We start from the raw sequence: 14,298 nt of genomic DNA on the forward strand, positions 1-14,298 counted from the left end.
CTGGGGTTCCCTCAGGGCAGAGAGTGGGTGGAGCCTGGTTCCCAGCCCATCAACAGCCCCAGTCCCTGGAGGCTCCTGACCCATGCTCTGTGCCCAGCCCTGGACCTGGCTCCTCGGGGACATGTGTCTTGCGTACAGTGAGCACCCTGTCTGACTGGGGAGACTGGCCCCGTGGTGGTCTGAGGGGTGATGGGGAGATAGCTTGGGGTGGGGACAGGGTGTCTGGGAAGGCTTCAGGGGCCAGTGGTATCTAAATTGAGCCTGAAAGATGCAGGAGAATTAGATAGGGAGAGAAGATGGCCTGGCCCTTTAGGTCGAGGGCACCTCACGGACAAAGGCCTGGAAATGGGAACAGATGAGTGTAGGCTTAGGGATGGTGAGGGGGAAAGGAAATTGAGGCTGCGAGTTGGCCTGGTGTCGTATCTGGGCAATAGACTGATGCTTAGGCCATAGCGGCCACAGACAGCATCGGACCCCGAAGAGTAATACAATCAGACCACCTTATGGAAGGGTGGGTTGGAGCTAGGAGGTGGGTGAGCTTCCCAAGTCCCGTCAGCCTCTCGGTTCCCTGTGGGTGAGATAGGGAGCTGAGGCCTCTGGCCACACTGGGTGGTCTTTTCTCCCCCACTCTGCAGGTTGGGATAGACTTCACAGCCTCCAATGGTAATCCCCTCGACCCTTCCTCTTTGCACTATATCAACCCCATGGGCACCAACGAATACCTGTCGGCCATCTGGGCCGTGGGACAGATCATTCAGGACTATGACAGGTAAGCTTGGGAAAGGACTCTGAAGGTCAGCTCAGTCTCCATCCAGCTGGGGAAGCTCAGCTTGTCAAAAAGCCGGAGATCATCAAACCTAGGAATGGCTAGCACAGCCATGCATGCGATTATCGTCCCTTCCTATTCCTGTGCAGACATTGCTAATCGATTGCTGACCTCTTAGTTACCGAGCCCAGATCCTTCTCCACACAGTACACCAAGTAGTAAGAAAATGAGTCAAGATGGAAGATGACACTCATTTGCTCTTGCTGCAGCCTCCCCTTTTAGAGCTAGGGAAACGGAGGCTTGGGGTTGGGATGCAAAATTTGTCCAAAGTCACACAGCTCAGGAAGACTGGAATGCAGCCCTTCTGATTCCTGGGCCTGACACCTGGTTCCTAACAGTCTTATTCCTGTTGGGAGCTTCGGAGGAGCACCCAGCATGTGTGGGCCCTTCTCCCATGACCAGGCTTCCTGAAGGTCTTTGGGGGTGGAGGGAGTGAAAGTCAGTAATGGAAAGCTGTATAGAGTATATGTCCACAATAGGATGGGCCAAACGCAAGGTCCAGAGTGCCTTGGAGAGTCCAGAAGTCACTTGAGGGTTGTGGCACCATTGTCACAGATGGTGCTTATTGGGACTCACAGGTCAGAGGGTGGAATGACCAGGAGGCCAACACATGGGGAGCAGGGGAGCAGGTGCCAGAGATTTGGCAAGAAGTACAGGCTCAGGAATCCTGTGTACACTTGGCCTCCTGGAGAGAAGCAGCCTGAGGACCAGCATCTGACTCCCAGGGGCTCAGGGCCTAAGGGGTGACTGTGAGTCCAGGCCACATTAAGAGAGATATAACATGCAGAACAAGGGAGGTGGAAGTCCCTGTCTGCACAGTCCAGTATAGGAGCTTGTTGCTGCTCCAGAGACCCGTGGATCCAGCTGCTGCCTCAGCCCCTCGCTGAGCCTTCTCAGGCATTCAGACTTAGCAAGGGCCCAGCGAGCACTGGACACCTGCCCCAGTCTTGCCTCTGTCTCCCTCTTTACCATCTCAGTGAGAGGCGCCACCACTTGCCCAAACCCTTCACTTCCTTCTTTCCCTCATCTTCCCCATCATCCTTTCAGCAAATCTTTTCAAAATAGATTCAAATCTAACCCCTTCTCCCCACTCCCACTGCGACCAGCCTGTGTGAGCCATCAGTGCCTGCTACCCACATCATTTCAGTAGCTGGCCCCCGACAGTTTGTCCTCCACAGGAATCCTCAATAAATACACATTGAACGAATGAACACAAGACGTGGTCCCTGCCTTCAGGGAGTTCTAACTTTATGGGGAAAATGGGGAAGAAATCACTGGCATTCCAAAAGTCAGATAGGAGCTATGAGAGCACCAAAGAGATATCCTGGGTTTTCAGGGAAACCCACGGAGAGAAAGGGCCGTTTGAATTGGGCATGAGAGGATGAGTAGGAGTTTGCTACAAGAAACAGATTAAGGAGAGGTATTTCGGGAGGAGGTGCAACAGGATTGAAGTTGGAGCTCTAAGCTTCCCTGTGTGTTTGGGGACAGTGAGTGGCCAGTGGCCAGGACGAGGGGCATGGCGTATGAGAGAGGGCAGGTGGAAGGAGATGAGGCTCTAGGCCTGGATGATGAAGAGCCTTGAACGCCAAGCCAGGGTTTCATTTTAGGAGAATTTTTCCCAGCCATAAAAGGGAAGTTGAGAGACAGCCAGTGCATTTCACTTCCATCATAACTGTGTGCCCAAGGTCCCAGTTGGAGAAGGATCTAGAAGCTACACCCAGGCCATTGGTTAGAAGTGCTGTGGTTGATTAGCAGTGTCTGTCACAATTATAGATGGGAGTCAAGCCACACATTTACCGGATACCCAGAGGTGGTTTGGCCTCAGTAGGTCATTTGAACAGAGCTTTTTCTTTCTATCCTTGGAGGTGTGCAAGGTAGAGGGGGCCCGCCCTGGGTCGGGAGTTGGGGAGGGAGAGCATGGGTCGGCGGAGGCCCCTCTCCAGTTGTCTCACAGTACTTTTTTCTCCTCTCTCTTATTAGTGATAAGATGTTTCCGGCTCTGGGGTTTGGGGCCCAGTTACCCCCAGACTGGAAGGTGAGTAAAGCCCGACTATTTTCTCTTGGCCGAGATGGGACTGGTGTGGGTGGCCTCTCTGAGATCTGTGGAGAGGTCTGGGGCTGGGCCCCAGGTGCCCTGCCTTCTCTGAGTTCCCCCTAAACCCACACGTAAATCTCACCTGAACCTCGGGCAGGCATTGAGGCTGTAACAAGGAACAGGAGGGTATCGTTTCTGCCCTCCCTGCCCTTGGCATCCAAGTCAGGTGGGGAAGATAAGTGGGATGCCAGATTTAGCAAATAAAAATACAGGCCACCCAGTTGAGATTGAATTTCAGATAAGTAGGTTTTTAAAGTATAACTATGTCCTAGATATTGCCTGGGACATGCTTATACTAAAATATCCATTGTTTATCTGCAATGTAAATGTACCTGGGATTCCTGTATTCTGTCTGGCAATCCTAAAGACGGGCAGGGTCGGCGGGGCGTGGAAGGACCTAGATAAGGGCCCCGTGCAGCCCGGGGGGTCCGGGGAGGTACCTGGAGGCGGCAAGGTCCAAGCCAAGAGGGGAAGAGAAAGAAGGAGTTCACAGAGTGACTGGGGGTGCCAGTGGGGGCAGGGAGAGTGGTAGAACAGCCTGTGCAAAGTCTGGGAGGCAGAGGGAACTGCACCAGTTGGAGGAAAGGAAGGAAGGTGGGTGTAATGGATTCTCTGGCCGCTGAGTGGGGACTGGCTGGGGTGAGGGTGGGCAGGACGGAGGGGTGGAGAGAAGGAAGGATGTCTATTTTACAGGTGGAAAAACAGAGGCCCAAGTGACCTACCCAAGCTCATGTTTACAACAGGGAGCTTGGATTCCAAGTGGGCAGGTGGACTCTATAAAGTTTATTCTCAGAATCTGCTGCCTCTCTGATGAGAGGTCTGGGGGCGTGGGCAGACAGCTCCTAAATCTGCATTTCTGTATCAAACAGTACCCCCTCTCGTCTGCCCTACGGTACCCCACGCTGTATCCAGAGTGAGTGTTTCCCTCCCATCCTCCACTGGGAGGAGGATTTTCACCTAGAATTTCAGGGAGTAGCTCGGGGACCTGCTGGCCATGGGGGGTGGGCGGGAGGCAGGTATCCTGCAAGACCAAAGCTGGGCCTCTGAGTAGACATGATGATGGGGGTCGGGGCAGGGGGTGGGTGGAGCAGGGCCGGCTGCTGTGTGGCCAGGCCCAGCGTGAGCCCGTAGCGTTGCTAAGACACCAGCCAGCTTTCAAAGAACTCTCTGGCTCAATGAGATGTTTTCTTGCGCAAAAGCCTCCTTGGAAATGTCACAGGGCAACTCTGGGGAGGCCAGGGCTTGGCCAGGCTGGAGTGCCCGGCAGTGGCTAGAGGGATGCCGGAACCAGGTTGGGAGAAGGGAGATGCTCGTCCCACCTGCCCTGCCAGTCCCGGCTCCTCCCGGCCTCTCATCCGCCCTCTCATTCTAACTCATCTTGCTCCTGCCTCGTGAACCTTCTTTCCTCCGTACCACCTCAGGGCCTTTGCACGGGGCCTTTCCCTGCCTTGCTTCATTATTTCCCCTGGGAGGCCTTCCCGGCACGCTCATATCCTCGCACGTGTGGGTTTGCGTGTTTATCATCTCCCTCTGGGGCTGTGCTCAGGGAGGGTACTTGGTTTCCTCCTCGCCGTTTGTCTCTGCTCCTGGCGTGCATTTGGTGTGCAGTACTTGTTTGTTGACAGTGAATTTGGGGCCCAGAGGCCTGAGCAGATAGGGGTGTTGGTTCTCTGAGGGTGGGAAGCTGGAAGGAGCTAGAAAGACCTTGCCACCTGGCTGTCTGCCCTTGAGGCCTCAGTTTCTTCCTGTCCTGGGCAACAGCTTGAGGGACTCAGAAAGCATTTCCCTGAGGAGATGGCTTGAGGGCTTGGACCTTCAAACTAAGCCAGAGTTAGTCAAATGAAGAGAGGGATTGGGCAGAAGAAGGGTCTGGGATGGGGAAGAGCAAAGTTTATGACTCTCCCCATTTTACAGATGGGAAAACTGAGGTTCGGAGAGGAAAGTCCCTCTGAGTGCCATTAGCTCCCTCTGAGCCTCTGTCCACTGTCCCACCCCTGCCAGGGCCACAGGGAACAGTGTCTTAAGTAACTCACTGACCAGAGGCAGGGCAGGGGCAGGTGGGGTGAATGGGGCATTGATTGTCAGAGGCTGCAGGGAGTCCCGGGACAAAGACCTGTGGCTGGTCTCCAGGGGCCCCTAATCAGCTTGGTGTGGCCTCCAGGTAGCTTGTCCTGTTTACTGGCATTTCTCAGGCAAACCAAGGTGACAAGCAAGGGAGGGGGCTGGGCTCTCACAGGCCACATGGATACTTGTCCCCCAGGTCTGTTCCTGGCTCTGCCATGGCTCACTCATGTGACCTAAGCATTCCTTGGCTCTCTCTGAACCTCACTTTTGCCACCTGTGAAATGGAACTGCTGGAGTAGGTGACCTGAGAGGCCTCCCGCAGCCCCACCCCTTGACCCCAGGCCAGGCCCTTCCCCAGAGAGGTTGGGTGGCATAGAAAGTAAAATATTAATCCATCCCTATCAGGAAGGGGCCTTTCCCCCTTGGTCTCTAAAATCTCCTAAAATCTGATTTTGCAATCATTGGCCCAAGGGAGGCCTGTTTCCCTGGCAACCATTTTCCTCTCTCAGCCCCTCTCTGTACAAGCCCCCCTCTTAATCTCTATAGAGGCTCATGAAGTTGCCATGGCAACAAGGACCTCTGGCCCCTACACCTGGAGCCCAGACTGGGGACAGGGTGAAGAGGGCCCCTGGGCAGGGACAGGGCTCAAGAGGGACATCAGGAGACTGGCTCCATGCCCAGGCACATAGGGCTGAAGGAGCAAAGAACAACCGCCCTTTCCCTAGAAGAGGGAGGAGTCTTCTCAGGCCACATGCCCACCCACAGGGCAGCATGAGGGTGAGCTGCCCCTACTGAGGCCCTCCTTTCTTGACCCACGAGGGCTCTCCAAGGCTTGGGGTCCAACCCCCTCATGAGGAAGGAGGGGCCTGGGTCTCAGGCCTGTTCTGCTGCGTGGCCTTAGCACCTGGCTTCTCCTCTCTGGGCCTCAGTTTGTTCATCTGTGAAATGGGGACATTGGCCTTCCAGCACTCCCATTGTAGTGTCTCGGAGCTAAAGTGTCTGTCTGGAATTGTTTATGCCCACACTGAAGCTTTCTTTGGTCCAGATTTCTTCACCCTCCTACTTCAATACCCTTGGGGGAGGAACAACTTTAGAAGTTAGTGGGTTCATGGAACGTGAGCTCAGGAGGCAGCCTGCCCTGGGTTCTAGACCCAGCTCTGCCCTTCAGTAAATGTGAGACCATGGAAACAAGACTAGTCCATTCTGTCTGTTTCATCATCTGAAAAATGGGGTAATAACAGGCCTTTCCCCATTGGGTCGTTGTGAGGAAGAAGTGAGGGGACACCTGCAAAGCACTGAACATGAGGCGTGGCACGGAGTGGGGCAGGTGGCTGAGTGGGGAGTTTGGCTGTTAGATGGCAGGGAGAGGGAGGAAGAGTAGGGAGGTTCCCCGTCCCCACCTGAGCCCTGGCCTTTCATGCAGTCACCCCCGTCCTACCTGCAGCCCCGAACAGGGTCTAATTATTGGTCCCGGTGTGTTCCTGGCTTGTCATGGGTCCAGCGGTGTCCGATCCGGGAGTGTGCAGGGTCTGCCTCTGATGACCTGCCTGGGTGTGGGGCTGGGCCTGGAGGAACTGTGACAACCCTCTCTGCCCCTACCCCTGCCCTCTGCCCCCATTACGCTCCCTGTTCCCCCAGTCCAGCCTGAGCGGGTTGTCAGCTAATCCCCAGTTAGGTTTGCTGGCATAAGGTGGGCTTCTCTCCAAGCTCCTACCCCATTAAGAAGAGGGGAAAGCCCTGGGGCCCAAAGAAGTGGAACTCTAATTACGGCCCCCACCATAGTGAGCGCCAACTCGAAGGGGCATTCCAAGTGCTCCTTGACCCACTGCCCTCAGGACACCTCTGTCCCACTCAGGGGCTCAGGTAGTGGGGTGAGGGGGTATAGGCAGCCCTCATCCCACAGGAGAGATTGGGGTGATGTGGAAGGATCTCGGTCTCCTCCCTTATGAATTGAGGTACTTGGGCCTGTCTGTGTGGTTCAGACCCAGCAGGGGCTGTGAAAGCAGACGTCAGGGGTACCGATAGCCCTGACTTGGGGTGGGGGAGCAGTAAAGAGCCAGGTGCCCTCAATGGGAGCCTGCGCCTGGTAGGAAGGAAGGGGTGCGCCTGGACCTAGCAGGGTGGGTGGCCTGGGCCCAGGTTCGGGGTCAGGAGGTGACCGGTTCAGCATTTTCTCTGCATTTCAGGTCTCCCATGAATTTGCCATCAACTTCAACCCCACCAACCCCTTCTGCTCAGGTGAGTGTCAAGCCCACTTACATTTGCCCTGGGTTTACACCAGGCCATCTCCCTGGGTGAAGGGAGGGCAGAGTACAGGTTTCTGTCCTTTCTCGCTGACCCTACCCCTCTCACTTGCTCAGAATGACAAATGGAGAAACAGATAGGGGTTGGAGTCAGGCAGTCCTGGATTCCAGGCCAGCTGCTGTCCTTTCCTGGCTGTGTGACCCTGGAGAGATCAGTGTACCTCTCTGAGCCTTTGCCTCCTCACCTGCCCCAGGGAGATGTGATATTTCTTGGCTCACCTCACTATGGTCAAGTGAGAATTAAGGGAAGTGTTGACAGGAAGCCTTGTGTAGACCAGGAGGAGGTAAGGGTGGCAAATTACACTCCTGCCTCTCACCTGCCACCCACTCACGCTCGCTGGGAGGGCCCAGCCCTGCCCTGCCCTCCCTGCTGCCCACAGAGAGCCTTGGCACCCAGGGATTGAGGGTCGCCTGGGGGACTGGAGGAAGAAGGGGCAGAGAGTGAATGTGGTATCTCTATTTATCGCTGGCACCCGCACCTCTGAGAGCATTTCTGAGCCTCCCAGAATCAGTGAAGGAGCTCGAGGTGGGATGGAAGAGGGTGGTCCCTGCCATCACAAGACCTTTCAGCCTAGGATTTGGCTTAGGTGCAGCATCTACCCTCCCCGGGGATCCCCAAAGCTGGACCAGGTTTGTACTTGGAAGGGAAATGCATCAAGTGGCCACCAACTTGGGGATGACGCCATGGACGTCTGCTGGCAGGAAAGGTGGCCCTGTACTCCTGCTGGGCTCTGGCTGGTTTGGAGCAGGCCCCCAGAGATGTCTTGTCCAAGTTCATGTTGGTTAACCTCATCTCTGGCCGGTGGCCTTCTGGGCAGGGCCACAGGGCAGGGGGATATGCTTGGGCTCCGAATGGTGGCTGTTTGCAGAGCACCTACTGTGTACAAGCATGTCAGGCCCCCCAACAATCCTGAATAGAAGCCATAGCGTGTCCAGAATGGACCTGCTGATGGCTTCCCCTGGCCCTGAAGTGTCATTGCAGGTTTTGCCACACCTGCTGGACCCCCTTGTGCCAACTGCCCCAAAGTGTAGATTACCAGTCTCAGTAACAGACAAGGAAACAGGCTCAGAAAGATTAAACAGCTAATCCACACCAGGTCCCACACCTAAGAAGTGGCAAAGGCAGAATTTGAACTCAGGTCTGTCTGACTCCACTTTCAGGGCTCTTTGCTTTATACCACCCTGCCCCTGCCCTCGGGGAGCTTCCGGTCTCACAGGCCCACACTGGTCATGGCAGGGGCATTTGGGGAGAGCATGACATGGTCCTTGGTCAGCAGTCGGGAGGAGAGCGAGAGCGGGTGCAGGATCAGGGGGGCTGCTGGGCTGACCCAGACTCTTCTGCCTGAGGCAGGCGTGGACGGCATCGCCCAGGCGTACTCCGCGTGCCTGCCCCACATCCGCTTCTATGGGCCCACCAATTTCTCTCCCATCATCAACCATGTGGCCCGGTTTGCAGCCCAGGCCACGCAGCAGCAGACAGCCACGGTGAGTAGGCGGCCACCCGTGTGGACGTCCAGGATAAGGCTGCATGGGCTGGGCCCTCCCTGCCTGTCTGAGGGAGGCCAGACTGAGGTCCATCCTTCCCACCCCACCCATCCCCACGGCGCTGTTGAGCTGGATACTCTGCCTTCCCTTGTTCTAAAATCCTAGATGCCTCTCTCTGTACCTCAGTTTTCCTGCAGGTATGGTAACGGGGTTGGAGCAAGCTGTCTGCTTCGTCCTGGCCTCTTAGGGCACAGACCTGAGGAAGACACGGCAGTTCCGTGCACGTGTAGTAGGAAATAGGGCTGTGATCAATAAGGGGAGCCTCCCCAGGGCAGAGGGGATACATGGAAACCAGGAGGCCGTGGTCCCTGCAGCCCCGTAGTCCCAACGGAGCAACCCCCCGCCGCCTCACGCTAAGAGGGGCGGAACTGTCTGGCGCTGGCCCGGCACTCAGTGATGGGGTTCGAGCCTGGCCTGGCCCGAGACTGCCAGTGCTGCTGTGTGCATCTGGAACACAGTGCCTGGCCACATCCGGACATCTGTGTCCTAGTCCTCTCCCGCCCCCAGCGCGATGCCAATGTGGAGGTCTCCACGGGTCAGCTTCTCTGCCTCCCCTGCCATCCACCACCACCTGCCCTGGCCTCACTGCAAGTTGGGGACCCTCCTCCACCTGCCCTAGGGGCAGTGCCACGAGTAGCATTTTCCAGGCCCTCTGCCAAGTCCCACTCATCAGGCTCGTGCCAAGGCAGCCCTGGGGTGGTGGTCCCTGGCTCGGGTTCTGATGCTCACCTGGCACTGCCCCTGGTGACACCTGCACACACCGCTGCCCCTCTCCAGGCATCCTCCACTCTGAAAGGTGCTGCAGTCCCTTCTAGACTGTTCTTTTCACTCCCAAAATATTATCTCAAATTCACCCACTTCCCCATGGAGGGTCCTTTTAGCTGCAAACCTCAGATCCTGCTGCTCCCGGCCTCTCCCTTCCTCAGCGACCTCCTCTCCTACCCAGAGCCCTTCCTTCACTTACAAAGATTCCACCACTGCCCTCAGACACACCATGCTTGTTCCTGCCAGTCTTTGCCCTGCCATCTCCTCTGTCGGGAGGTTCTCCCCTGACTCTGCCCGGCTGACGCCGTCCATCCCTCAGTGTCCCCTCAAATGCCACTCTTCCCCCCAGCTGCTTTCCTTGACCACCCACCTGAAGTCCTTCTCCCTCCTTCTCTGTTTATTCCCGTCTGGACTCTGAGATGGCAGCAACATGTCCTTCACATATTCTGTGGCACCTCATCTATTTGATGCCAGTGAGGCGAATCCCCCAAAGTGGGGACTCAAACCCTGAGCTAAGAAGCTTTCTTCTTGGCTTCACATAGGAAAGAATTCAAACGTGAGTTGATACAGAGTTTAAAGTGAGAGTAAGTTTATTTAGCAGAGAGTAAGAAAAGAAAGGCCATGCCACAGACAGAGTGGCGATCTCTAATCGCTAGTGGGAGACCCCCTCCAGTCCCCGGGCTAGGCTATATGTGTGTTTTCTTGCTTCTGTGGAAAATTTCTTGGTATAGGGGAAAGGAGGAAGAACAGTGGTCAGTTTAACTTCTGTGAGATGCAAGAAGAAGGGCAGGTTTATCTTTAACTTTTGTGAGGCACAACCTGTGGCTCGTCTGTAGTGGTCGTAACTCCGGGGATGGCTGCGATGGAATCTCTCTGCTTACTAGCCTTTGGATGGTTTGTTCTGCGATTGGTTAACATCCGCCTGAGTTCTGTCTTGGGGCACGTAGGCAGCAGGCTTGGGATCCAACCTCCAAGTTTCTTCTTTTGTAAAACTAGTCCTCATGCCCCTCCCCTGTATTATGTTGCGCGTCTTCCTGTTGGACTCTTGGCCCCACAGGATGGGTTGTGTCTGTGCGGCACTGGTATCCCCCTGCCAGCCTGCAGCAGGCACTCATTGTGTTCTAGAATGGATGGATTTAAGTCAGACCCTGCTGTGGGCTGTATGCTGGGTAAGGAGGTGGGAAGAGGGGTCTCAGCCAGGGCCTCTCCCCAAAGGAAAGGGCTGCCCCATTGGGACAGCCCAAAGGAGGGGGACACCTACTTAGTACGTCACTAGGGAGATGGATGTTGGCGGTTGGCAGGCTGTGGCGAGGTAGGAGGGGGGAGGCTATGAGAGAAGAGGACACCAGTGCCATCCTGGGGACGGCAGCACATGGTCTGGTTGTTGGGAGGCAGCAGAGGGTCTGTGGGGAAGGGGACCTGGGAGTCAGGATGCCAGGGTTGACTCCTGCCCGTGCCCCTTCCTCACTGTGATGTGGGTAAATCACTTAACCTCTCTGAGCCTGTTTCGTCATTTGTACAACGGGAATACTAACAGGACCTATTAGTCCGGCACTCAATGAGGCGGTTTGAGACTGGCCTGGCCCGATTAAATGAGATAGTGCAATGCCTGGCACCCAAAGACACCTGAAGGACAGGCAGAAAGGACAGGCAGCAACCAGGTCCTGGAAGAGGCTCCCGACAGAGGTCAGGGACCCGCTGAGGGAGGTCAGTGAGTGAGGGTCAGCAGTGAAGCAAGGGTCCTGGTCCTTTCTGTTCTGGGGAACAGGACTGTCTCTAGTCCCCACCCCGCCCTGCCTGCCTGCCTGTGGGCAGCTGAGGGCCTGAGAGCAGCCCTCCCCAGCTCTGAGCCCATTTCCTTTATGAAATGGGAGAAGCCCCAGGAGCCATGAGGATCTGGGGCAACCTGAACGGGACAGTAACTGGAAAAGGCCTGGGAGGGGCTTGTTATAAAATTCCTGGGGGTGCAGGGCTGGAGTCGTTTGAATGTCTGTGGCCAGCCAAGCCACTGTCCCGCCTGGTCTATTATCCCGATCTATTATCCGCCTGAGCCAGCTTTCAAATGGAAAAAAGGCCTGCATTCTTGTTTAAGACGGAAAAAATGTGGTGTGGGAGTAGGAATGAAGTCCGGTCACTTTCAGTGCACTTTCACCTGCCACGCCTCGTAGGACTGGGCAGGAGAGTGGATCCTGGGGAGACATGGGCCTGTGCTTGCTGGGTCCTCGGTCTGCAGGGGGCCTGGGCCCTGGGGAAGGCCAGGCAGGTGTCTTTGTGTTCAAGGAACAAGTGCCGAGGGCCCCCAGAGGGAAGAACTTGGCCCTTTCTCTGAGCAAGTCCGAATTCTGACCAGTCCTAATCCTCTCATACCTCAGCCACTTTGTTGTGACTTGGTCCTCCCAACCTGGGGAGGTAGGTAGCCTGGGGAGGCACTATCACCCACCCCAGCTATGTGACCTTGGGCCATCTCCAAGCTTCTCTGGGTTGCAGGAGTGGAGTCAGGGCGTCTCTTTTGGCCTCTCCCACGATGTCCAAGAACAGATACCTACACGTCTCCACCTCCTGCCTGTATTCTGCCGCAGGTCTCACCTTGCACTGGAGGTGGGGGAGGTGGGGCTGTCTGCTGGTTCAGCCCCAAGCTCCAGAAGCCCATCAACCTGGTTCAAACCCCAGTTCTCCCACTTCCTGCCTGTGTGACCCACAGCAGGTTGCTTAAGCTCTCTGAACCTGTTTCCTCACCTGAACAATGAGGAGGATGGAACAGTACCTGCCTAATAGAAGCACTGTGAGGATTCAGCCAGCTCAGCACGTAAATTGCTCGGCACAGTACCCGACACACAATAAGCACTCAATGAATGTGGGTGGCTGAATCTTCTGAGGACACGTCTTGGGCCAGCATTTGGCGATGCTGAGCACATTCAGGCCCAGCGCAAAAAAATAATTGGTGGATTGACTGATGCTTTTATACAGCCACTTTCAGGGGAATACTTGGTGTGGCTTCGCCCTCCCTGTCCCCAGACATACGCACATGCATACACACCCACGTCCAGGAAATCGGGAGCAGGTGGTAGGAAGCATCTCTCTAGGCAGGGCTGTACTCTCCGTTCATTCACACAGCACATCTTTACCAGGCATATTTCTGCACGGCGCTGAGGGGAGCGTGATGCACAGGCTACGGCCTCTGTCTTCCCAGAGCCCGCAGTCTAGTGAGGAGCCAGTTCAGGAAGCAGCAGCTGTGATGCCAGAAGCACAAGATCGTAAAGGTGGCACCTAACCCAGACAGAGGCTCGGGGAAGGCTTCTTGGAAAAGTGGTGTTCAAGCTGAGACGTGGGGGATGCTTAAGAGTTAGCCTTGTAAATGTGAGAGAGTGAGAGTGTGTGTGTGTGTGATGCCCAGGCAGAGGGCACCGCATATGCAAAGGCCTGGAGGCATGGAGTGTGGGCATAACTGAAGGAAAGTGTGTGGTGTAAGATGGGTGAGTTGGGGGTAGGTGAGATTGAAAAATGTGAGCCAACTCCCACAGGGTCTTTGAAGCCAGTGAGGAATCTGGACTTTCTCTCGGGGGCATCGGGAGCCACTGAAGGGTGCTAAGAGGTGCCGGTGGGGGCCAGGGGACTCCTGTCGTGGGGCCTTCATTCTGCCCTCTGCTCTGGCCCCTAAGACTTGGCCCATCTTGTCCATGGCCCATTCTGGTTTGTCTCCTAAGTGTCTGTAGTGGGGGAGCTGAGAAGCAGCCAGGATTCTGGGAATTTCCTCCCTCCCACTCCTACCCCCAGGGTCTTCGGCAGCCAACTTTTCAGAAATATGTCAGGGAGTGCCACTTCCCGGACTCTTCCTGGAACTACTGTGGTCACGTCAAGTTCTTATCAATCAAACCACACGTTAAATGGATTAGGGCAAGTGGCTATGTACAGTTCTAGAAACCTGAAGAACCCCTGCTGAAGGCAAAGGATACTCTATCCTTGGGGTATTGTGTTGGGAGTTTGCATTTGACCTGACAGTGACTGGCTACATTTCTGGAGCACGGACAGGGTGCCAGGCCCATGAGATGGAGGAGAGGGTGCAAGGGGCTACCCCAAGGAGCAAGCGCTTGGGGTGTCGGGGGAGAGAAGTGTCCGAGGAGCCCTCCCCAGGGGCCAGTGCTGGCAGTGGAGGCAGAGCTCAGGGCTGGGAAGGGCCTTCGTGTGCTTGGGATGGAGCAGACACAGTCAGGTAGATGGCACTTAGAGCTGTGCCTGGGAAGGGTATGCAGGGTGTCCAAGTGAACCAGGAGAGGCCCACGTGGAGGTGGGAAGGCTTGGGTAGGATCGGCCAGGAATGTCTGTGGGTCAGCAGAGCCCCTTCCCACCTCCTCCTGCCCAACTCCCCCCTTCTTTCTCCTACAGCCCCCTCCCGACTCCCTTCTGAACTGTCTTGGGGGTGGGCCGGAGACTCCTGGGGTTGTAATGGACCTTAGAAACGCCTGGATAACCTTGGCTCTGCCTGCGATAGATGGGCAAGAAGCTCAGGACTTGTCCGCTGCACATCCATTGCCAAGACTAGCCCAGGCTGCTGACCCCAAGCTGAGGCCGGGCACATGGGTGGAGGCCTTGTGACTGGCTGGTTGGCACACAAGGGTTAAAGTCCAGTGCCATGACTCGGAGCCTTGCCCTGGGCTGCTATCCTGGACCCTGGCGTGCTGGGTGAGAGGGTGCAGGGCACT

The 14,298-nt window shown here is 55.9% G+C and overlaps 1 protein-coding gene across 1 annotated transcript in view; it reads left to right on the top strand.

Annotated features, from left to right (window-relative positions):
• CPNE2 (copine 2) overlaps positions 1 to 14,298 on the top strand; it is a 44,520-nt gene that overhangs the window by 25,911 nt on the left and 4,311 nt on the right. Inside the window, exons 11-14 of the mRNA XM_033129494.1 lie at positions 636 to 769; positions 2,807 to 2,861; positions 7,172 to 7,223; positions 8,640 to 8,773. Coding sequence (XP_032985385.1) covers positions 636 to 769; positions 2,807 to 2,861; positions 7,172 to 7,223; positions 8,640 to 8,773 — 375 coding nt within the window. The remainder of the gene's footprint in view (positions 1 to 635; positions 770 to 2,806; positions 2,862 to 7,171; positions 7,224 to 8,639; positions 8,774 to 14,298) is intronic.

Source organism: Rhinolophus ferrumequinum, chromosome 15 (genome assembly GCF_004115265.2).
Source record: "Rhinolophus ferrumequinum isolate MPI-CBG mRhiFer1 chromosome 15, mRhiFer1_v1.p, whole genome shotgun sequence".
Classification (NCBI taxonomy): domain Eukaryota; kingdom Metazoa; phylum Chordata; class Mammalia; order Chiroptera; family Rhinolophidae; genus Rhinolophus; species Rhinolophus ferrumequinum.